Genomic DNA, 23,364 nt, shown 5'->3' with positions numbered 1-23,364 from the left:
TCTATTCTATTCTATTCTATTCTATTCTATTCTATTCTACCAAGAAGGAGTTTGGGGGTGCCTGTGGGATGATAGGTGCCAGCCACGAACCAGAACTGTGCTCTGGCAGCCCAGAAAGCTGACTGGTCTGGGCTGCATCCAAACCAGCTTGGGTAGCAGGACAAGGGAGGGGATTCTGCCAGGCACAGGTGAGACCCCACCTGCAGAGCTGCCTCCAACTCAGGGGTCCCAGCACAGGAAGAATGTGGAGCTGTTGGAGCGAGTTCAGAGGAATCTAACATTATCAGAGGGATAGAGCAGCTCTGCTGTGAGGAAAGGCTGGGAGAATTAGGGTTGCTCAGCCTGGAGAGGAAAAGTTTTGGGGTGATGTAAATATGGCCTTGCAGTACCTGAAGGGAATTTACAGTAAAGATGGAGAGAGACTATTTAAAGAGCATGTAGTGACAGGACAAGGGGACAGGACAAGGGGAAGGCCTTCTCAATGACAGAGGATAAATTAAGACTGGATATCAAGAAGCAATCCTGTATTAGAAGGGTGGGCAGGCCCTGGCACAGGGTGCCCAGAGAAGCTGTGGCTGACCCTGGATCCATGGAGGTGTTTAGGGCAAGGCTGAGACAGGGCTTGGAGCAATCTGGGATAGTGGAAGATGTCCCTGCCATGGCAGGGGATGGAACTGGATGTGCTTAAGGTTTCCAACCCAACCCATTCTGGGATTTTATTCGTTCTTTTCAGATCCATTGAGACAGGGAAACTCAGAACCCAGAGGGTCCCTCAGTGCACAATGAGCACTCCCAATGCCAGCCTGTGCTGACAGCCAGTGCAAAACCAGCCCCAACAACACCCTCCCAGAAACACCCCTGGGACAACAGCTCTGCCTTGGGAGAGTGTCTGCAGGGCAAAGGATGACACAGAGGCACAGGCTGGGATGCAGCAGAATTTAATGAGTCAAAAGAGGGAGGACAGGGGGATCCAGGTGGAGGCCACAGTGCAGAGCAGCTTCAGCAGGGGAGGCTCCTCATGCCACAGAGGCCACTGCCCAGGCCAGAGAGGCCAAAGCCCCCAGAGCTGATGGGCACTCCCTGAGAGCTGAGGATGCTGCCAACAGCAGCAGAGCTGGAGGATCCCACGGCGGTGTTCTGTGGGAAGGAGCTGAGGATGGGGCCGGGCAGGGTCACCACCACGGGCGAGGGCTGGATGAACACGGTGGAGTCCTGGCACTGCCTGACACAGGGCTCATTGCAGCTGCTGCCCAGCGGGGTGGGGCCACAGGGCTGGCAGGGCCGGCACGGGCTGTAGCAGGACATGGCCTGGGGCTGCAGGTGCACCTGAGAGACAGGGAAGGGGAAATCAAGGCATGAAGGATGTTTCAAGTATAACATGTCACCCCCCTACATGAGACAGTCCCTTTTCCTCATCTGTAAAGGACTTCACCAGGAGCCCACAGGCATCTCCTTTCCCACAGAAGAACACGGCAGGAGTTGCAGGTGCCGGGATGACCCCATGTAGCCCAGTGTTCCAGAGACATCTCAAAGTCTGAACCTTTTCCTCTCCCCACTGTCTGCATCCTTTCCTCTCCCAGAGTAAGCATTCTTGGGGCCCCAGAAGATGACAGAGAGAGGTATATGCAGAGACAACCCATAAGAGGAGGAAAAGGAGGACAAGGAAGAGAACAAGAGAAAAGCCTTCAAAACTCACCTTGTTCCCAACAAAATGGAGCTGAAGGAGTGGATGGGAGAGTGAGGAGAAGGTGCTGCTTTTATACTGCTCCTGCACCGCCCCAAGCCCACAGGCACTGCACAAGGGCAGTAATTTCCCTACACACCTGCCTCCCAAGCAAAATATCCTCCCTGATGCCACAGGTTGTGTTTTTGTTTCCATCAACACTGCCATTTTAATTTCCTCATTTTTGACGTGACCAATAGGCCTCAAAGGATTATTTGAAGCATTGAGATGAAAGACCCAAGGGTTTTCTGGGCAGTGACACATCAGTACGTGCAGAAGATGAGTTGCATGTGCTGGAGGGGTCTGTGCAGACAGTTGACACCTATCTGGGGAAATATGCTCTGGTTGTTTTCTACCCTCTTTGCAGGCAACTGAACCTACCCTCCCACCAAGCCTGTCTTCTCCTCATGTGGCAGTTTGTTTGGCAAGGTTGTCCCCTCTCATGGCTGCATTGTGGGGTTACCAATGTTTGCCACCAGCAGTTGTGAGGGAAGATAACTTTGCTCTCCTGAATGCAAGGATTCCTTGAGATGCCTCATGAAGTTGGGTCCCTTCTCACTCTCAGCAGGGTGTGTGGAGGTTCAGAAAATACCTTGTTCTCCCCATTTTCCCCAGACCACCATACACTTTGGCCCCATACTAGCCAAGGATACTTTTCCAAAACAAGCAAATTGTCCTGAAAGCCCCCTGAGCTGTGGGAGTGATGGTAATAAGTTCATGCTGAGGGCAATTTCTGTTTGAGCTGCCTGGAGCTCTGTACAAGGAACAGCCCAGTGACTGAAGATGGTTTTCCTGAGGCGTGGATGGAGCTGCCCTTGCTGGAGGGGAATTCAGCAGTGTTGGGTCATGGGCTGCACACAGCACGTCACAAGGCTGACACACGGCCAACCCAAAATTGGACTGAGAGTCCCCATAGGTGGAGAGAGTCTCTCCCTGGAAATTTGCCTACTGAAGGCATTCCCTTGCCCTCCTGGGACGTTCCCCAGCTGCCTCCATGTCTGCAGGGCAGGGAAGGGCAGCACTCCTTGATGTGGTTTGAGAGCTGGGCCCTTCTGAACATGTCCCCTCCCTGAGCATCCCCAGGCATGTGGTACCACAGGGTCCTTCCAGCTCTCACTCACTCGGAGGCTGGGCAGGTTTCAGCTTCTCCAGTGCTGCTGATTTGTGCTCCAGGCTGAGGCAGACTTTGGGTCAGGGGAAAGGAAGCATGAGGAGGCTCTAATGCCCGGAGAAGTCATGTCATGTGAGGGCCAGGGACGTGTCCCAGATGGTGGGGAGATGTTTTCTACACACCTTTAACTCTGTAAAGCATTCAAGACAGCCCCCCACCACAGCCTGAGACAAGCCTCATGCTGGGTAGATGAGGCCAGTGCATCCCTTCTACCCTCTGCTGGTATGGGTTGGCTTTTTTCAGGCAACCCTTGACTTGGAGCTCACCCACTACAATTACAAACAGCACTTCATTGTTCCAAGCCAATATCTGCCTGCCCAGGACCCCTCCTGTACTTCTGCACTCACTGGCATGACTCTTCATGGGGTATCTTCTCGTTGTGGCACATGAAAGGATCATGCAAGGCACAGCAGGAATGTCAGCAATGAGGAAATGAAATGACAGAGTTGACAGAAACAAAAGCACAACCTGTGGTGTTAGGGAGGATATTTTGCTTTGGAGATGAGTCTGTTGGAAAATTACTGCCCTTGTGCAGTGCCTGTAGGCCTGGGGCAGTGCAGGAGCAGTATAAAAGCAGCACCTTCTCCTCACTCTCACATCCAGTCCTCTTGTCTCCATCTCGTTGAGAACAAGGTAAGGTTGAAGACTTTTCTCCTCTCACATCTTCTATTCTCCCTTCCTCTGTTTTCTGCACATACCAGCCCTTTGTTCTATGCCAGGTCATAGGGCTGTTTATGGTGGGAGAGGGACAGGAACAGAAAGTGTGCACAGAGAGAGTTTGGGACTTGCCTGAAGTGAGTGATGGGATAGGTGGGATAACCCTGGGCTTGGTTGCTCTTGGCAGGGAACTTCTTTGGCTAAATGGAAGGAGAAGCCTGTGGGCATCAATACAACACCACTAGCTCTTGTTCCAATCTTGGCTTAACAGGGCAGCTGCATGGTGTGGTGATGGGTTGCTCTTCAAACTCCCCTCATGACTGTTTCTTGCCCTCTTTCCCAGGTGCACCTGCAACCCCAAGCCATGTCCTGCTACAGCCCGTGCCGGCCCTGCCAGCCCTGTGGCCCCACCCCGCTGGGCAGCAGCTGCAATGAGCCCTGTGTCAGGCAGTGCCAGGACTCCACCGTGTTCATCCAGCCCTCGCCCGTGGTGGTGACCCTGCCCGGCCCCATCCTCAGCTCCTTCCCACAGAACACCGCCGTGGGATCCTCCACCTCTGCTGCTGTTGGCAGCATCCTCAGCTCTCAGGGAGTGCCCATCAGCTCTGGGGGCTTTGGCCTCTCTGGCTTGGGCAGTGGAATCTGTGGCTTCCCCTGCTGAAACTGTTCCACCTGGATCCCCCTGTCCTCCCTCTTTTGACTCATTAAATTCTGCTGCATCCCAGCCTGTGCCTCTGTGTCATCCTTTGCCCTGCAGACACTCTCCCAAGGCAGAGCTGTTGCCCCAGGGGTGTTTCTGGGAGGGTGTTGTTGGGGCTGGTTTTGCACTGGCTGTCAGCATTGGGAGTGCTCAGTGTGCACTGAGGGACCCTCTGGGTTCTGAGTTTCCCTGTCTCAATGGATTGGAAAAGAATGAATAAAATCCCAGTATGGGTTGGGTTGGAAAGGATGTTAAGCTCATCCTGTTCTACCCCCTGCCGTGGCAGGGACATCTTCCACTATCCCAGATTGCTCCAAGCCCTGTCTCAGCCTTGCCCTGAACACCTCCAGGGATCAAGGGTCAGCCACAGCTTCTCTGGGCACCCTTTGCCAGGGCCTGCCCACCCTTCTAATACAGGATTACTTCTTGATATCCAGTCTTAATTTACCTTCTGTCATTGTGAAGGCCTTCCCCTTGTCCTGTCACTACACGCTCTTTAAATAGTCTCTCTCCATCTTTACTGTAAATTCCCTTCAGGTACTGCAAGGTCAAAATTTAATCACCCCAAAGCTTTTCCTGAGTGCTCAGTGTGCACAGAGCGACCCTCTGGGTTCTGAGTTTCTCTGCCTCTTTGCATCAGAATGGAATTTCTGTAATGAGTTCAGTGGCTAACTTGTACTTCATACACTTTTTCCTTGTCTCTTAGTCAGCTCAGCACTGCTTTGGAGGTACCAAGCAGTGAATATGTTGCTGCATGGACACAGCTTCCAGCTTCCCATCAGGTGCCTGGCAAACCCTTCCTAACAGTACTGTGCCATTCTATCAGTTACTCAAAGTTCCCCTAAAACTCACCCTGAACACTTCCCATGATGGGACATGCCATTTTCCATTTCCCACCACATCATTAACTTCTTCCTTATGTCCCAACTACACCTACCCTGTTTCAGTTTAAAAGTGTTGCTCCTTGTCCAGTCACTGCAGGCCTTGATATAATGTCTCTCTTACTTATACATCCCTTTTACACATTGAAATGCTGCAATAAGGTCTCCCCAGAGCTTGCTCTTCTCCTGCCTGAAAAAACTCAAGCCCTTCAGCCTTTCTCCATGGTAGGGGTAATGCATCCATGTGATAATTTCTGCAGCCCTTGTCTGGAGCTGCTCTAACAGGTCCATGCCTACTTTGAATTGAGGACTCCAGACTGAATTCAGGATTCCAGGTGGGGTCTAACCAGAGCTGACCTGCTGGCTGTGTTTCTGTCTGTGCAGACCAAGACATGGTTGAATTTCTGGATGTCAAGAACACATTGCTGGCTCATGTCCAATTTTTCTACCTCCATGATTTCTGGTTCCTTCTCTGCAGGGCTGGTCTAAACCATTTCTCATCCAGTGCTGGCCTTGGTGAAGTTCCTGAGTTTCACATGGGACCATTCTCAAATCTGCCAAGATCCCTTTGAATTGAAACACTTTCCTCAAGCCTCAGCTTGGTGTCATTCACAAACTTGTTGAGTATCCACTCAGTCCCACTATCTATGTTATTGATGAACATATTAACAAATATTGGTCCCTGTATTGAACCCTGATGGACACCACTCATCACTGGTTTCCACTTAGACATTGAGCCCATGAGTATAAATCCTTGCATGCTCCCAAAATTCTCTTGAAAATCTCTCTCTGTTACTTGCAGGTGAGGAAGGAAACCATGACTCCCCCAAATGATCCCCTGACCAAGATTCAGCTTTGCCCAAACCTCTCCCTTGCCCTTGGTGCTCATTCTGCAGGACAAATGACCTCAACTGACCAAAGAGCTGTTCCAGGTCATGTAGAATCATAGAATCACTTAGGTATGAAAAGACTTCTAAGATTAAGGGGTCCAACCATTAACCCAGCTCTTCCAAGCTCAACACTAAACCATGTCCCCAAGTGTCACAACTAAATATCTTTTAAATCCCTCCAGGGATGGTGATTCCACCACAGCACTGGGCACATATAATGTCATGCTTAGCAATAAATCTGTGGACAGTCTTCCCAGAGTAGCCATTCTTTGTACATTGCCTGGGCATTGGTCTGCTGCTGCCGCATGATTGCCTTGGAATCTCTTGGTTTTCTCTTTTTTCTCCCATTCCTTCATAGAATGCCCTGATCTTGACACCAGGGTATGTCACTCTTGCTATTCCAATTCTCCCCCTTCCCAAAGGGTCAGCAGATCATGAGAAACACTGCTCAGTGCTTAGTGCTGTTCATAACACCACACAGACCCTTCGCCTTTGTTGTCTTTGCCCTGCTCCTTCCTTGTCTCTGCCCAGGGCTTCCTCGGAAAGTTTTTGGAGAGATGGTGGCAGGAAAAGACATTGGGAAGGAAGAGAGGCAGCAGGTGTGGGATGAGTGATGCAAAGGGCTGCCCAGAAGCAGCTGAGGGAGGGCTGAACTGCTTCAGGGCACAGAAAATCATCCTACGAGTAGACAGGGCAAGTGAAGAGGATTGGTTCATTCTACCAACTCTAGACATATAAAGAAGGAGAGAAAGCAGGAATACCATGATAAAGAAGATTTAACTCTCCCTTCTTAAAAGGTACTCAAACACCTTCTCCTAAATCCGTCACACAGAACTACCCCTGAGCTACACCTCCCTGCCTGGGAATCTTGGGAGACAGACAACAGGGAAAGGATGACACAGAGGCGCGGGCTGGGATGCAACAGAAATTTAATGACTCAAAAGATGAGAACAAGGTTGCTCTGAGTGGAGGCGTCAGTGCAGAGAGCACCAGGGTCAGCTCAGAATCTCCATCACAAGCTGTGGCAGAGATCCCAGCAGGTGTCCATCTGCCTGATCCAGAGAGGGAGCAGGGCCAGCAGGTGCTCCCCAGGATGGCTGAGTGGGACTCACAGCCCCGGGGAGCACAGGGGAACAAGGAGACAGGAGGGAAAGGAGAGAGTGGCAGGGGACAGAGGCAGGCTTGGGCTGTGCTTGCCAAGAGCCCAGGCTGGCCCTGTCCCTCTGCAGGGGCTGCTGGGGCTGCTCAGCCCCTCAGGAAGCACCAAGCCCAGGCTGTGTGCCCAGGGCGGTTCCATCCTGGCAGTGCCTGGGATCCTTCCCAGGGCAGCGCCAGCAGCTTCAGCAGGGGAGGCTCCTCGTGCCACAGAGGCCACTGCCCAGGCCAGAGAGGCCAAAGCCCCCAGAGCTGATGGGCACTCCCTGAGAGCTGAGGATGCTGCCAACAGCAGCAGAGGTGGAGGATCCCACGGCAGTGTTCTGTGGGAAGGAGCTGAGGATGGGGCCGGGCAGGGTCACCACCACGGGCGAGGGCTGGATGAACACGGTGGAGTCCTGGCACTGCCTGACACAGGGCTCATTGCAGCTGCTGCCCAGCGGGGTGGGGCCACAGGGCTGGCAGGGCCGGCACGGGCTGTAGCAGGACATGGCTTGGGGCTGCAGGTGCACCTGAGAGACAGGGAAGAGAGGAGCAGAACGTGAGGGGAGTTTGAAGAGCAGCCTCACCACACCATGAGGGAGATCCCTTCCCTCAGCCCCTATGAGCACCACCAAGAAGGCCAAAGCCGGGGATGACCCCTCCCAACCAACACCTCAGCAGACACCTCCGTCTATAGCCAGCCTTTCTCCACAACACATCTGCCCTCTCCCTTGGTAAGCAGCCTCAAGACACAGCAGGGCACAAGGACACACTTATCTGAACAGAAATCCCAGAGAATTACAAGGTCAAAGAGAAAGGGAAGGAGGACGGGCACAAGGAGAACCCAGAGGAAGACAAGAAAGGGCTCAAAACTCACCTTGTTCCCAACAAGATGGAGCTGAAGGAGTGGATGGGAGAGTGAGGAGAAGGTGCTGCTTTTATACTGCTCCTGCACCGCCCCAGGCCCACAGGCACTGCACAGGGGCAGTAATTTTCCTACAGACTCATCTCCAAAGCAGACTGGCCTACCAAATGCCCCCGGCTGTGTTTTGGTTTCTGTCAACGCTGCCATTTCATTTCCTCGTTGCTGACATGGCCATTAGGCCGCAGAGAATCTTTTGAAGTGTTGGCATGAGAGGCCTGAGGCTCTCCCGAGGACCACCACATCAGTACAGGCAGAAGATGTGCCCCCATGTGCTCCAGAGGGCTGTGGCTGTGGGCAAATATGTGGGGAGTGTTTTTACAAACCCCTGTGAGGAAACATGGCTGTGTGTTCCCACCAAAGCAATCCCCTCCTCAGTACCTGAAGCCTTCCCTCAGTGTGGGCGTGCTGCATCCCTCTCCCTCCCCTCCCTGCTGCCTCCCTGCTCTGGCCACGACCCACTGGGCATTCCTCCCTAGGCAGGTTTGGTACACTGCTGGTTCCAAGTGGCTTTGCCCAAGGAAATCTTCTCCTTCAGGGAAGACATCTCCTGGTTGATTTGGCAGAGTCGTCTCCTCTCACTGCCATCTCTGGGGGATCCCAGCCTGTGCTGTCGCCAGGATTGTGGAAGGAGGTGGTTGCCCTCCCTCATCCTGGGATTCCTGAAGAAGCCCTTTAGGGTTGGGCCTCAGAGGGGCCTGTTGGCTCCGGGGATATCACCCTGTTCCTCCTGCTCCCCTCACCCCACAGTGCACTTTGGCGGCACCCTCACCTGGGGGGCACACAAAATCCTGCCCACTTTTTCAAAACACACTGCCAGTGCTGAGAACACCCCAGTGCAGCCAAGCAGGTCAGGCTGAGGGCAATGGCCTTTGGGGTTGCCTGCTGGGGTGTGGGGACAGCCCAGTGCTTGAACAAAGTTTACCTGGAAAAGAAGTGGAGCTGCCCGAAGGATTGAGGCCTGGCAGGATCCTGAGGCCTGGCAGGATCCTGAGGCCTGGCAGGATCCTGCAGTGCCACATGCCTGGGGATGCTCAGGGAGGGGATGCACTCAGAAAAGCCCTGAGTACGAAACCTGCTCTCAAAATAACACCCAGGACTGATGCACTTCCCTGCCCTGCAGACATGCAGGACGCTGGGGTGTGCCCCAGGAGAGCAAGGGAATGCCTTCAGTAGGCAAATCTCCAGGGAGACACTCTCCCTACCAGTGGCAAGTCACACTCTAATTTTGGGTTGGTTGTGTGTCAGCCTTTTGGTGTGAGACAAAGCCAGGAGGGTGTGATGTCTGCAGGGCTGCCCAAGGCAGGGCTGAGTCCCCCTCCAGCAAGGGCAGCTCCATCCTGGCCCAGGGAAAAGGGATGCTTGGCAGCTCCCTCACAGGTCAGGGATGCTTGCAGGATTGACAATGTGGAATGAAAAAGTGGCCTGTGCCTGTGTGTCCTGCAGGTTATGGTACAAAATGTGCTGGAAATTGCATTGTGGGGTGAGGGGAGAGGGAGGAACAGGGTGATATCCCCAGAGCCAACAGGCCCCTCTGAGGCCCAACCCTAAAGGGCTTCTTCAGGAATCACAGGATGAGGGAGGGCAACCACCTCCTTCCACAATCCTGGTGACAGCACAGGCTGGGAGCTCCCAGAGATGGCAGTGAGAGGAGACAACTCAGCCAAATCAACCAGGAGATGTCTTCCCTGAAGGAGAAGATTTCCTTGGGCAAAGCCACTTGGAACCAGCAGTGTACCAAACCTGCCTAGGGAGGCAATGCCCAGTGGGTCGGGGCCAGAGCAGGGAGGCAGCAGGGAGGGAGAGGGATGCAGCACACCCACACTGAGGGAAGGCTTCAGGTACTGAGGAGGGGATTGCTTTGGTGGGAACACACAGTCATCTTTCCTCACAGGGGTTTGTAAGAACACTCCCCACATATTTGCCCACAGCCACAGCCCTCTGGAGCACATGGGGGCACATCTTCTGCCTGTACTGATGTGGTGGTCCTCGGGAGAGCCTCAGGCCTCTCATGCCAACACTTCAAAAGATCCTCTGTGGCCTAATGGCCATGTCAGCAACGAGGAAATGAAATGGCAGCGTTGACAGAAACCAAAACACAGCCGGGGGCATTTGGTAGGCCAGTCTGCTTTGGAGATGAGTCTGTAGGAAAATTACTGCCCCTGTGCAGTGCCTGTGGGCCTGGGGCGGTGCAGGAGCAGTATAAAAGCAGCACCTTCTCCTCACTCTCCCATCCACTCCTTCAGCTCCATCTTGTTGGGAACAAGGTGAGTTTTGAGCCCTTTCTTGTCTTCCTCTGGGTTCTCCTTGTGCCCTTCCTCCTTCCCTTTCTCTTTGACCTTGTAATTCTCTGGGATTTCTGTTCAGATAAGTGTGTCCTTGTGCCCTGCTGTGTCTTGAGGCTGCTTACAAAGGGAGAGGGCAGATGTGTTATGGAGAAAGGCTGGCTATAGACGGAGGTGTCTGCTGAGGTGTTGGTTGGGAGGGGTCATCCCCGGCTTTGGCCTTCTTGGTGGTGCTCATAGGGGCTGAGGGAAGGGATCTCCCTCATGGTGTGGTGAGGCTGCTCTTCAAACTCCCCTCACATTCTGCTCCTCTCTTCCCTGTCTCCCAGGTGCACCTGCAGCCCCAAGCCATGTCCTGCTACAGCCCGTGCCGGCCCTGCCAGCCCTGTGGCCCCACCCCGCTGGGCAGCAGCTGCAATGAGCCCTGTGTCAGGCAGTGCCAGGACTCCACCGTGTTCATCCAGCCCTCGCCCGTGGTGGTGACCCTGCCCGGCCCCATCCTCAGCTCCTTCCCACAGAACACCGCCGTGGGATCCTCCAGCTCTGCTGCTGTTGGCAGCATCCTCAGCTCTCAGGGAGTGCCCATCAGCTCTGGGGGCTTTGGCCTCTCAGGCTTGGGCAGTGGAATCTGTGGCTTCCCCTGCTAAAGCTGCTCCCTGCACTGTGACCTCCACCTGGATTCCTCTCTCCTCCCTCTTTTGACACATTAAATTCAGTTGCATCCCAGCCTGTGCCTCTGTGTTGTCCTTTGCCCTGCAGACACTCTCCCAAGGCAGAGCTGTTGCCCCAGGGGTGTTTCTGGGGGTGTGTTGTTTGGGCTGTTTTTGCACTGGCTGTCAGCACAGGCTGGCATTGAGAGTGCTCAGTGTGCACTGAGGGACCCTCTGGGTTCTGAGTTTCCCTACCTCTTTTGGTCAGTGTAGAAATTCCCTGCATTTTCCATAGGTAAACATCCACTTTGTTTTGACTTTTCCTTTTTCTTGCTCAGCTCAACACTTTGACACAAGTACTCAGCAGTGAATATGTTACTGTCCAGGCAGAGGTACTGGATTCCCATCAGACTCCAGGAGATCCCTTGGATCTGAAAGCTTTCTGAAAGGGAGGTATAGAGGGCATTTCGCTGCCTTCTCACAGACCCCTGTTATCATGGGAGCACACAGTGGGTCTGGGTGGAAGAGACCATTAAAGTTTAACCAGTCCGACCCTCCTGCCATGGACTCAGACATCCTTCACTGCACACAAACCTGACCTTGAACCATTCCCAAGATGGGACACCCCATCATTCTCTAGGCAACATTTCCCAGTGTCTTATCCCAATCATCACAGTTAAATTCTTCCTTATGTCCCTTATGTGTTTATCCTATTTCAGTTTAAAACTCTTGCTGTTTGTCCAGTAACTACAGGCCTTGAGAAAACATCTCTCTCCAACTTCTTCATTCATCCCCTTTACATATCAAAAGGTCTCCCCAGAGCCTACTCTTCTCCTGCCTCAAAACCCTCAACTCTCTCCAGCCTTTCTCCAGGATAGGGACAATGCATCTGTGTGATCATTTTTGCAGCCCTTGTCTGGAGCTGCTCTAACAGGTCCATGCCTTCTTTGAACTGAGGACTCCAGACTGGATTCAGGGTTCCAGGTGAGATTTAAGAAGAGCAGATAAGAAGTGGAGAATCCCCTCCTTTTACCTGCTGGCCATGTTTCTGTTTGTGCAGCCCTGGACCTGATGGAATTTCTGAGCTGCAAACACACATTGCTGACTCATGTCCAGCTTTCAATCTCCAGTGTCCCTATGCCTTTTGTTAAAGGTCTGCTCTCAGTCCTTTCTTCTCCCAGGCTGTTCTGGTATTGTGGATTTCCAGAATGCAGCTTTCATGGGGGAGTTTCTGGGCAGAGGGAGGCAGAGAGAGGCATCAGGTGTGGGCTGAGTGTTTCAAAGGGCTGTGCAAGAGTAGCTGAGGGAGGGCAATGGCTGAACTGCTGCAGGATGCAGGTGGGCATGGTGACACACGTCCTCAGAGAGTCCAGATTTGAAGTTGTTGCTGTTGAGACAGTCAGAACACAGAGAAGAACACCATGCACTTCAGAAGGCTTCTCACTGTTTCTTTTAACAGCATGCTGTCTTTTATACCTTCTTACAAAGTTTGTGCCTATTCTTTGGCTACAACAAATCAGCATAATGTTCATTGGTGCAGGGAGGTCTCCACCACTGTTTTCCACCAACATCCAACTGCAAGGCCCCCCTGTTTATTTTTCTTCCAGTTGACCATGTCAATGACCTTGGTAAAACTCCTTTCAGGGGCAGAGGTGACTCATACCAGCTTCTCTTCTTCAGCTAACTCTTTCTGACTAACAGACCAGCTGTCAGCCACATGAAGTTGGTTTTGTAGCAGCCAACACTGTCACATGGTTCAGTGTGGGAGATCAGGCAGCTAAAGAAGCTGAGCTGGGTCGTGCCACCAACCTTTTGGCCTTGGTACAGTGAAAACTGAGGGGGAGATAAACTCAAGGCAAGAACAGAAGTGAAGACATCATGTCTTCTGACACTGACCACTCAGACGAGGGAAGATGTAACAAGAACTTTGCTGGTGAAAGAGGTAACAAGGACATTACTCGTGTAAGAATGATAATCAGGAAGGTTATCAAGTGTTTCTAAAGGGACTTGGACAAAGAGGTCTGAGTGGAAGATTTTGTACGAATGTAGTGACCTATAAACACTGGTGAACTTGTATAATAAACTGGCTTTGCTCTGCTGGCATCAGTTCATGTCTGTGAGTCCCCCACACTTCAGTCTCTGAAAAGGATGACGTGCTTTTGTGGTAACACCACCAAAACACGTACTCCTGGTGGAACTGCCAGGAGTATTCCTGGACACCAAGGATTGTCATCAACATCCTGGGCTATTGGAGCACAACTGTGAAGAGGATATTGATGGGAACAAAGATCCCACTCTGCTCAGCACTCCCTAGATGGCATCAAGCATGCTGTGCTGCCTACTGGACTGTAACTCAAAAAGATCTCCATCAAGGGAAGTTAAACACATGAAGATTGACCAGGGTGGTGAGTGAGGTGGGACATTTATTTGTGGATGAGAGGCTGAGGATTCAGGCATGCTGACAACAGAGACGAGAAAGCTTTGTTAGAAGAACAAAAAGTATTTTTGGAGTATTGGTGGTCATTGAACTGTCTGGGGTAATTCTTGCAGGTAGAGAGAGGCAGAGTAATTTAGAGAGTTGACACTTAATATGAGTAATTGATGCTGTGTTAGCATAATGAATGTGATGTTGACAACCATGGCAACACCACTTCCAACAAGGCCCTCCCAGAAACACACAGCAACACCTCTCTCACTGGACATTTTGGGTGCAGAGGAAAGGATGACACAGAGGCATAGGCTGGGATGCAGAAGAGCTTTAATGAGTCAAAAGGTGAGAAAGAAGTCTCTTTGAGTGGAAGATAGAGCACTGATGCTCTATCCCAGGGCTTGTACCATCCTGGCAGTCCCCTGGGATCCTTCCCAGGGCAGCGCCAGCAGCTTCAGCAGGGGAGGCTCCTCGTGCCACAGAGGCCACTGCCCAGGCCAGAGAGGCCAAAGCCCCCAGAGCTGATGGGCACTCCCTGAGAGCTGAGGATGCTGCCAACAGCAGCAGAGGTGGAGGATCCCACGGCGGTGTTCTGTGGGAAGGAGCTGAGGATGGGGCCGGGCAGGGTCACCACCACGGGCGAGGGCTGGATGGCCACAGTGGAGTCCTGGCACTGCCTGACACAGGGCTCATTGCAGCTGCTGCCCAGCGGGGTGGGGCCACAGGGCTGGCAGGGCTGGCACCGGGTGTAGCAGGACATGGCTTGGGGCTGCAGGTGCACCTGAGAGACAGGGAAGAGAGGAGCAGACACAGGACTGAGAGAGGGGACTCTGTCATCTGGGGAAAATCCAGAAGTGAAAAATTGCATGATGTTGTTTAGAGAGGCCCACCAGCATCACTTCCTACTCAGCCATAAGGAATCCCCTTAAGAGTGACCAAGGCCTGGGCTCCTCCACAGCTCAGGAGACAGTTCATCCAAAACCCAACCTCTCTCCATGCCCAACTTCTGCCCCTTCCCTCTCCCATAACAAACAGTTCTCAACAACCCACATGGGATTAAAGCAGAGAATGTGATCAGAAAGCCCAAAGGAGGAAGAAAAGAAAGGGCTTCAGACTCACCTTGATCCCAAGGAGATGGAGGTGAGAGGAGTGAATGAGACAGTGAGGAGAAGGTCCCCCTTTTATACTGCTCTTGCATTGCCTCAGGCCCACAGGCACTGCACAAGGACAGTAATTTTCCAACATATTCACCTCCAAAGCAAAACATCCTCCCTAACGCCACACGTTGTGGTTTGATTTCCATCAGAGCTGCCATTTCATTTCCTCATTTCTGACATGCTTGCTCTGTGCTGCAGCTCCTTCCACGTGTGCCAGGCCAGGCCTGAGCACCCCTGGGATCAGAGCGTGTCCCTGCAGGCACAGGAGGTGCCCCCAGGCAGGAGGGTCCCTGCAGGCAGGGGATGCTGGCTCGGGCTGTGCCTTGCCACTGTTGGCAGCTGCCTCTGCAGGGACAGCCCAGCTCTGCCCTGCCCCAAAGAGCAGCAGAGCACCCAAAGGCTCCTCTCCTCACAGCACGTCCTGCCTGCTGCTCTCTCTCCCTCTCTCCTCGCTCCAGCTCCCACTGGACACTGCTTCTCCAGGGAAATGCTTTCCTCTCCCTTCCTGGAAATGATGCAGATCATGTTCCAGGCTGAGTGTTCCAGGTTTGGGGTTGGAAAGCCAAAGCCCACCTGGAGCTGAATCAGGAAAGCTGGTGGTGGGAAAGAAGAAGATCATCCACACAGGGCAACAGCAAAAGGGAGGCTTGAGCCAAGGCTGACTGGGACAGCTTCAGTGGGGCAGGGGTTACAGGAAAGGGGAAGGGTCTTCAAGGCTTCTTGGGCTTGGTCTTCATTTTAGTGTCACAGGATCAACCTCCTGATATTCCTCAGAAATAGGGGTAGGGAAAACCTCCCCACGGCAGAGGAGGAGGATGAGCTGTGGGAACACTGAAACAGAATGGAGCAATGTAAATCTGTGATGGGCACAGGAGCCTTGGTGTCAAAGAAAGCACCTCTGAGCCCCCCTTGGGAGGTGCCAGCAGTCAGGGAATGCATGTGAGGGCTGGGAGAAAGAAAAAGGCCTCCTGACTTCTAGAAGGCCATGACTGAAATCTGGTTTGGCTGCCGGTCTCCAAGGGTTCTGATGGATGGGATGAAGTGCAGCTTCAGTCAGGCAGAGTCTGACTCTTGCTGCACCACAGGCCCAGACTGGGACCAGCACTTTGTAACCCCTTTGGGCAAAGTCCCAGAAGGCTGGAGGGAGAAACTCCTGCACCCCACAGGCTGGGGCTGTAGGGAAGACAAAGAGCTTTGCAGTACAGAAAAGGGGTCCTGCAGGGCACCACAACACAGCCCTGGGCCTTTGTGGGACTGGCACCTGCCAGCATCCAAGGCTGCATTAGGAAGGGATTTGTTCTGCAGCTGTGGAACCTGACCTCTCTCCTCTGCTCCAAAGTGCTGAGAAATCAGTGCCATAAAGAGCAGCTGCCCAGTATAAGAGAGGAACAGTCACACTGGTGCAGATCCAGCAAAGGGCCTCAGAGCCCTTGAGGTGACTGGAGCCCCTGGAACAGGAGGGGCTGCTTGATTGCCCACCCTGGAGGAGAAGGGGCATACATCACTCAGCAATGGCTAAAAGAGCTGTGGGAAGAGTCCAGAACCCAGAGCCACGCTTTCCTGAGTCTTCTCCAGAGATGGGACAAGAGGAAATGGGCACACTGGAAATAGGGAAATTCCAGGGAAACCTAAGAAAAGATGTTGTTAGTGTGAGGGTGATAAAGAACTCGCCTGGGGTTGACACGGGCAGGCTGAGGATTGTTTGTGCTTGTAGAAATTCAGGACTTGGCCCTGAGCATCCTCCAAGAGCTGATCATGCTGTGCAGAGGGATGGTTGGACTAGGTGATCTTCAGAGGTTCCTTCCAGTCTCATGGAGTCTGTCATGGGGAAAAAACAGTGATGCACAGCTGCCTCTGGAATCAAGGGCAGCCTTGTCTGTCACACTACAGAGAGTGGAGAGGAGGAGTTGGTGTCAGGGAGGAGATGGGTAGCAAAGTACAGCCCCCAGACATCAAAAAATCTTACACCCAGTCAGGCATCAGGCAGGATGGAGGCACCTGTGAAGAGTAAAAGAAGTTAGAAAAGCTGGCAGCAGCTTAGGCATCCTGTGGGCAGGGATTAACAAAGGCCCATGAAAATCACAGGAAACCAAGAGGAGCTCTGAGCATAGGGGAGTGCTCAAGTGGGCCCTGGGTACAAAACCAGGCTACATCAAGGAGTGCTGCACTTCCCTGCCCTGCAGACATGCAGGCAGCTGGGATGCATCCCAGAGGGCAAGGGAATGCCTTCAGTAGGCAAATCTCCAGGGAGGGACTCTCTCTACCTGTGGCAAGTCATGCTCTAATTTTGGGTTGGCTGTGTGTCAGCCTTTTGGTGAAAGGCCAAGCCAGGAGGGTGTGATGTCTGCAGGTTTTGTTCCAGGCCAGGAGGAGTTCCCCTCCAGCAAGGGCAGCTCCTGCTCTGGAAAGAGCAAACATCTCCAATACTGGGCTGTAGCCAAGCCCAGAGCTCCAAACAGCCACACTACACAGCTAGCCCTCAGCAGGACTTTACTGTCTGCCAAGGAAGGTGGGAATCAGTGTTACCATTTTTCCCTAGTCCCATGATCCCTTCCTTCCAGAGACACCTCCAGCACATCTTCTGCCTGTGCTGATGCATCCCTGCCTGGGAAATCCGTCAGTCTTTCATCTCAATACTTGAAAGGATCCTTGGATGCCTAATGGTCATGTCAGGAATGAGGAAAACAAATGGCAATGTTGATGGAAATAAAAGCACAGCCTGTGGCATTAGGGAGGATATTTTGCTTGGGAGGTGAGTCTGTAGGAAAATTACTACCCTTGTGCAGTGACTGTGGGCCTGGGGCAGTGCAGGGGCAATATAAGAGGGAGCTCATCCTCACTCTCACATCCACTCCTCTTGCCTGAGTCTGCTTGGGATTAAGGTGAGTTGGGGCACTTTTCTCCTCTCCTTCCTCCTCCTCCTCCTGTTTTCCAGTGCATAGCTGTCACTTGGTCCTTTGCTGCATCATGGGGCTGCTCTGTGAGAGGTGGAATGCGAGAGGGGGTCATATGGAGGGAGGCTGGGGCTTTACTGAAGTGAGTGATAGTCTGGGCAGGAACATTCAGAGATTGGTTGCTCTTGGCAGGGAACCTGTGGGCTAAACCTTATCAATCTCTACAACTTCCTGAAGGGTAGCTGTACTCAGGTGGGGTTGGGCTCTTTCTCCAGGCAGTACTGATAGAACCAGAGGTCACATTCTCAAGGGAAATACAGGTTGGATATTAGGAAAAAGGTTTTCACGCAAAGGGTGATCAAATACTGAAATGATCTGCCCGGGGAGGTGGTGGAGTCACCATCCCTGGATGTGTTTGAAAAAAGCCTGGATGTGGTACTGGGTGCCAGGGTTTATTAAGGTGTTGGGGCTGAGCTGGACTCCATGATCTTGAAGGCTTCTTCCAACCTGGTGATTCTGTGATTCTGTGAAATGTGAGGAAAAACCTGTGGGCATCCCTGCATCTCCAGCTCTTGTCTCCATCTTGGCTGAAGTCATGGTGTGGTGAGGCTGCTCTTCAAACTCCCCTCACGGTCTGCTTTCCTCTTCCCTGTCTCCCAGGTGCACCTGCAGCCCCAAGCCATGTCCTGCTACAGCCCGTGCCGGCCCTGCCAGCCCTGTGGCCCCACCCCGCTGGGCAGCAGCTGCAATGAGCCCTGTGTCAGGCAGTGCCAGGACTCCACCGTGTTCATCCAGCCCTCGCCCGTGGTGGTGACCCTGCCCGGCCCCATCCTCAGCTCCTTCCCACAGAACACCGCCGTGGGATCCTCCACCTCTGCTGCTGTTGGCAGCATCCTCAGCTCTCAGGGAGTGCCCATCAGCTCTGGGGGTTTTGGCCTCTCTGGCCTGGGCAGTGGCCTCTGTGGCACGAGGAGCCTCCCCTGCTGAAGCTGCTGGCGCTGCCCTGGGAAGGATCCCAGGCACTGCCAGGATGGAACCGCCCTGGGCACGCAGCCTGGGCTTGGTGCTTCCTGAGGGGCTGAGCAGCCCCAGCAGCCCCTGCAGAGGGACAGGGCCAGCCTGGGCTCTTGGCAAGCACAGCCCAAACCTGCCTCTGTTCCCTGCCACTCTCTCCTTTCCCTCCTGTCTCCTTGTTCCCCTGTGCTCCCCGGGGCTGTGAGTCCCACTCAGCCATCCTGGGGAGCATCTGCTGGCCCTGCTCCCTCTCTGGATCAGGCAGGTGGACACCTGCTGGGGCACAGATTCCCTTCTGTCCCTCATGCTCTCTGCACTGGGACCTCCAGATGGACCAACCTTGTTTCTGTATTTTGTCTCATTAAATTTCTCCTGCATCCCAGCCCATGTGTCTGTGTCATTCTTTCCTCTGCAGGATTTTTCTCAATATGCCCAGCGGAAAATATGTTTTTAAGAGCTGTTTTTGTGAGGGTTTGATTGGGATGAATATGCAGTGATGGATAATAGCATTGTGTAGGTTTTACACAAGATGGAGTTCAATTTCAGCAAATTAACCCTTCTATGGATTCTTTGCAGTTGGAGCTAGAATGGTGCTGGTAACACATAAATATTTTGGGTTTCTCTGGGCAGTGCTTGCCCAGCACCGACCCTGTCTCTCCAGCCTCTTCTGCAAAAGGTCATGAAGGTGGATGTGTTCAAGAGGCTGGGATTGGACATAGCCAGGCTGCCTGTCCCACACTGATCAAAGGGATATTTGATACCATGTGACATCATGGTGAGCAAAAAATGCTAAGAGGAAGGAGGAGAGGGCTGGCAGGGGAGCATTTATTAATAGATTGTTTGTCAGGGAAGAAACTGCTAAGTGTACTGTGTCCCTGCTTCCCAGGAGAGGCTGGCCATTGACAGTTGATGGAAGATGATAATAAAACTATTATTTTCCTGTGTTTTTGCAGTGTTTCCTTGCTTTTCTTCATTAAATTACCTTTCTCTCCATACACAGTATATTAATTTTATCTTCTCCCACTGTACTCTCTGGGGAGAGGGAGCGATTGAACATTTTGATGGGCACCTCAGGGCCAGGAAAGATGAGAATGTGTGGGGGTTGAGCAAATAAACCTCTCCATTCTCATCCATGAGTGATGCAGGTTGTTTTGTTGTGTGGGCTCACAAAGTCCTTTTTCGTCTTTGTGAGAGGTGTTGAAAAATACTAATTAGCCTAATGTGGTGTTTGAGGTATCTGGTGTCAGGGTAGTGTAAGAAGGGAGAATTTTTTGGTGTGGCAACAGTAAAATTTATCCTGAGGTGGCTGGTGACAGCTTTTAACACAACTCTGGAGCTTGACCAGTACTATTAGAGAACAGGGGTCCAGACAGGGACCCAAATCACTTCTGAGAATGTCACCATGCATCTGAAGTACATTTAAGAACACAGTAGTTGAGGCAGACACCCAAATCACATGAGAACACCAGGGCTGAGGTAGGGACCCAAACAACACCTACGGTAATTGTCCCAGTAGTGGAAAAAAATTGTGGACAAGGAAGGGAATGGGACCACCTCAATGGTGAATTGAGTGAAGGGGAGAAAAGAGAAAAAACCCACAAGTTGTACAAAAGCAATCAGCCAGCCACCTTGCACCAGGAGACCGATGCCCAGCCAGGCTCTGGAGAACAGCTACCTTGGAGACACTGCCCACAGTTTTTGCTGAGCATGTTCTATGGCATGGCACAGCCCTTTCATCAATTCAGCTGAACCAGTGGGAGGATTTTCCCACTTTATTCTTCTTCCCTGGCACACTGGCAATCCTTGAACAGTAACCTGTCACAATTTTATGTTATTCAGAGTATTATTCCATTAACTGTCAGTTTCAGCCCTTCACTGGTGTTTTAAGTCTCTGGTAGCAGGGAGCATACTCGAATACAGGGGAAGATCTACTTAGGGTTCAAAAAGTGGGAAGACCTGCTGAGGGGTCTCCCTGAGGCTGATGGTGTTTCCCTGACTGAGTCAGCAGAGCTGCCCTCTGATCCAGCAGGATGGCTCAGTGCAGGGCCCCCCTAATTGGGCACTGACAGGGTGGCTGTCAGAATTCAGGACATCCCTCTGGCTGTCCTGGATGGCACAAACCCCTACCAGGGGGCTCAGAGACCTTGGCACAGAGCCCAAGACACCTGTGACTTTGATTATGACCCATGGAAAAAATTACCAGCCTTATATGAGGATCTGCAAGCCATGAAAGTCTAAGTAGAATAATAGTTAGTTTGTCATGGAGTGAAAAATAGATTTTTGGGGTTTTTAGAATGGGGGTTCAGGAGGCAAGATGGAGGAATCTGGGGGTGCCCAGTCTTTCTCCTTCTTCTTCTTGGCCTCCGTCTTCTGCAGTGATACTGGCACTTTTGGGTTGGTTTAAGGTAGAAGGTCACTGCCTAACATAGGTGATAGGTATTGGGAAGTTATGGTAAATACTGTGCACATAGTTTTTAGTATAAAAGATAACACTGCCCCACAGCAGGCAGAGTGCCTCTGATAAACCTGTTGGGCAGACCTCGGCAGGCCAGAGAAAGAATTTTATAGATAAGAAATAATAAACAACCTTGAGAATGAGAACGTAAGGGTTCTGACTCTTTCTTCGGCTGCCAGGCTGGGGAAAGAGACTCTCTAACACATCTCGGGGTCACTCTGAGCAGCAGAAGTCCTGAGAGGTGGCTGGAACAAGGGTGTCAGCTTTTCTGGGGCACTGACAGACAAATTAAACACTAGGGGTTGAGGAAATCTCCCTTTTTCCTATGACAGCATCTCTGAAGGAGCTCTAGTCAATGAACTGTGTTGAATCATTCTATCCAGGCCTAGATAGGTAGAGAAGTTTGAAAAACAGAGGATCGTCCTCTAAGCATAGTCAAAGCTATCCTGTGATAATGGTCCCCATACAAGCATACCCAATAACCCCCCATGTCATTTTGTGAGGGCATGTACAGGGGAAATGATGACAAAAAGGCAATGGCTCAAATGCAGCAGAATTTTAATGAGTCAAAAGATGAAAACTACATAAATCTGAGTTAAAGGAGCAACAGAGGCAGACAGGAGTCTGCACCAATAACTGTGGTGGAGATCTCAGAAGATGTCCATCTGCCTGCCCTACAGAGGGAGCAGGGCCAGCAGGTCCTCCCCTGGCTGCACGTGTGGCACTCACAGCCCAGGGGAGCACAAGGGAACAAGGACACAGGAGGGAGATGACAGAGGGGAAGAGGGCAGAGGCAGGGATGGGCTGTGCTTGCCAAGAGTCCTTCTGCAAGGGCTGCTGGGGTAGCTCAGCCCCTCAGGAAGCACCAAGCTGATGCTCCATCCCCAGTGAAGAACCATCCTGCTGAGTCCTTAGGTTCACACCCTGGAATCATCACCAGCAGCTTTAGCAGGGGAAGCATCTCCTGCCACAGATTCCACTGCCCAGGCCAGAGAGGCCAAAGCCCCCAGAGTTGATGGGCACTCCCTGAGAGCTGAGGATGCTGCCAACAGCAGCAGAGGTGGAGGATCCCACAGCGGTGTTCTGTGGGAAGGAGCTGAGGATGGGGCCAGGCAGGGTCACCACCACAGGCGAGGGCTGGATGGCCACGGTGGAGTCCTGGCACTGCCTGACACAGGGCTCATTGCAGCTGCTGCCCAGCGGGGTGGGGCCACAGGGCTGGCAGGGCTGGCACCGGGTGTAGCAGGACATGGCTTGGGGCTGCAGGTGCACCTGAGAGACAGGGAAGGGGAAAACAGAACAGAAACTGTGGATGAAGAGAAGTCTTTCACTCCACTAACATTAAGTCAAAAGTTGGAGAAAAGAGATGGGAACTTTGCAGTGAGATCCACAGGTTTCACATTTCTTTCTGCCCAAAAGAATCCCCTGGACAGCAACCAAGCCCAGAGAGGTTCCTTCCTAGCCCATTGCCATGAGACACTTAACCAAGTTTCAGCCTCTGGTGATGACAGAACTTCCTCCCCTTCCCTCTCCCATGATAGCAGTTCCAAGACCCCACACAGGACTGGGACAGGAATGAGCTGAGATGCATTGGTGGAATAGGAAGAGAAAGACAGAAAAGAGAAGAAAAAGCTTCAGACTCACCTTGTACTGAAGGAGATGGAGGCAAGAGGAGTGGATGAGAGAGTGAGGAGGAGGACCTACTTTTATACTGCTCTTGCACTGCCCCAGGCCCACAGACATTGCATGACAGCAGTAATTTTCCAACAGACTCACCTCAAAAACAAAATGTTTTACCTAGTGGCCTAGGTTGTGTTTTGGTTTCTGTCAACCTGTGCTGCCATTTCATTTCCTCATTTTCAACATTCCTGCTTTCATGTGCTGAGATGAAGCACCCAAGGATATCCTGGGTGATGCTGTGTCAGTGAAGGCAGAAGATGTGTTTGAAGTGTGGTGGGGTCCCATGAACACAGGGGATGTTGGCTTGGAGCAGTGAATTCCAATTGTACACAACTCCCCTTGTAGCAAGAAGTTTCAGCTCTCTTCCTATTACTGAGCTTTTCTCTGGGGAGAATGTTTGCCAGTTTGTCTGAGCATGCAGGACTAGGGACAACCAGAACCTGGCTGGGTTTGAACCAGGCAAAATACATGATGAGCACAAGAAATTCTTCCAGGTAGATGAGAAGTCCAAAGGCTGACTGGAGCAGCTTCACTGAGGACAAGGGTTACAGGAAAGGTGGAGGCACTCAAGGGATTCTTGGCCTTGGTTTTTACTAGCAGGAATTACTGTCAAGAGATTGGGCTCCTTAGAAAGTTATCAGCAGGAAAGGTTTACCTGCACAAGGTCCTACTGGGGGAAGAAAAATCTCCTACCCCACTACAGGCCAAAGAGCTTCACAG

At 52.3% G+C, this 23,364-nt stretch overlaps 6 protein-coding genes across 6 annotated transcripts; 2 read left to right on the top strand and 4 right to left on the bottom strand.

Annotated features, from left to right (window-relative positions):
- Positions 1 to 999: 999 nt before the first annotated feature.
- Positions 1,000 to 1,305, bottom strand: LOC311163372 (feather keratin 1-like; the record flags this gene model as incomplete). Its single annotated transcript, XM_084222202.1, has 1 exon — positions 1,000 to 1,305. The coding sequence occupies one exon, from the start codon at positions 1,303 to 1,305 to the stop codon at positions 1,000 to 1,002; it is 306 nt and encodes a 101-aa protein (XP_084078328.1).
- A 6,057-nt stretch (positions 1,306 to 7,362) lies between these two features.
- Positions 7,363 to 7,668, bottom strand: LOC311163371 (feather keratin 1-like; the record flags this gene model as incomplete). The annotated part of the gene is made up of 1 exon (XM_084222201.1): positions 7,363 to 7,668. The coding sequence occupies one exon, from the start codon at positions 7,666 to 7,668 to the stop codon at positions 7,363 to 7,365; it is 306 nt and encodes a 101-aa protein (XP_084078327.1).
- Positions 7,669 to 7,780: 112 nt separating this feature from the next.
- Positions 7,781 to 11,013, top strand: LOC311163403 (uncharacterized protein; the record flags this gene model as incomplete). The annotated part of the gene is given in 5 exon segments (XM_084222242.1): positions 7,781 to 7,893; positions 9,373 to 9,461; positions 10,252 to 10,322; positions 10,328 to 10,348; positions 10,696 to 11,013. Coding segments are annotated over 5 exon segments (612 nt in total).
- Positions 11,014 to 13,898: 2,885 nt separating this feature from the next.
- Positions 13,899 to 14,204, bottom strand: LOC311163374 (feather keratin 1-like; the record flags this gene model as incomplete). The annotated part of the gene is made up of 1 exon (XM_084222204.1): positions 13,899 to 14,204. One exon carries the CDS (start codon positions 14,202 to 14,204, stop codon positions 13,899 to 13,901), a length of 306 nt encoding a protein of 101 aa, XP_084078330.1.
- A 3,972-nt stretch (positions 14,205 to 18,176) lies between these two features.
- LOC311163369 (feather keratin 1-like) lies at positions 18,177 to 18,482 on the top strand (the record flags this gene model as incomplete). The annotated part of the gene is made up of 1 exon (XM_084222199.1): positions 18,177 to 18,482. The coding sequence occupies one exon, from the start codon at positions 18,177 to 18,179 to the stop codon at positions 18,480 to 18,482; it is 306 nt and encodes a 101-aa protein (XP_084078325.1).
- Positions 18,483 to 21,909: 3,427 nt separating this feature from the next.
- LOC311163368 (feather keratin 1-like) lies at positions 21,910 to 22,215 on the bottom strand (the record flags this gene model as incomplete). The annotated part of the gene is made up of 1 exon (XM_084222198.1): positions 21,910 to 22,215. The coding sequence occupies one exon, from the start codon at positions 22,213 to 22,215 to the stop codon at positions 21,910 to 21,912; it is 306 nt and encodes a 101-aa protein (XP_084078324.1).
- Between the last annotated feature and the right edge of the window lie 1,149 nt (positions 22,216 to 23,364).

This window comes from Fringilla coelebs, assembly GCF_963513975.1.
Source record: "Fringilla coelebs genome assembly, chromosome: 27".
NCBI classification, from domain to species: Eukaryota; Metazoa; Chordata; class Aves; order Passeriformes; family Fringillidae; genus Fringilla; species Fringilla coelebs.
This window is presented reverse-complemented; position numbering and strand designations above follow the sequence as displayed.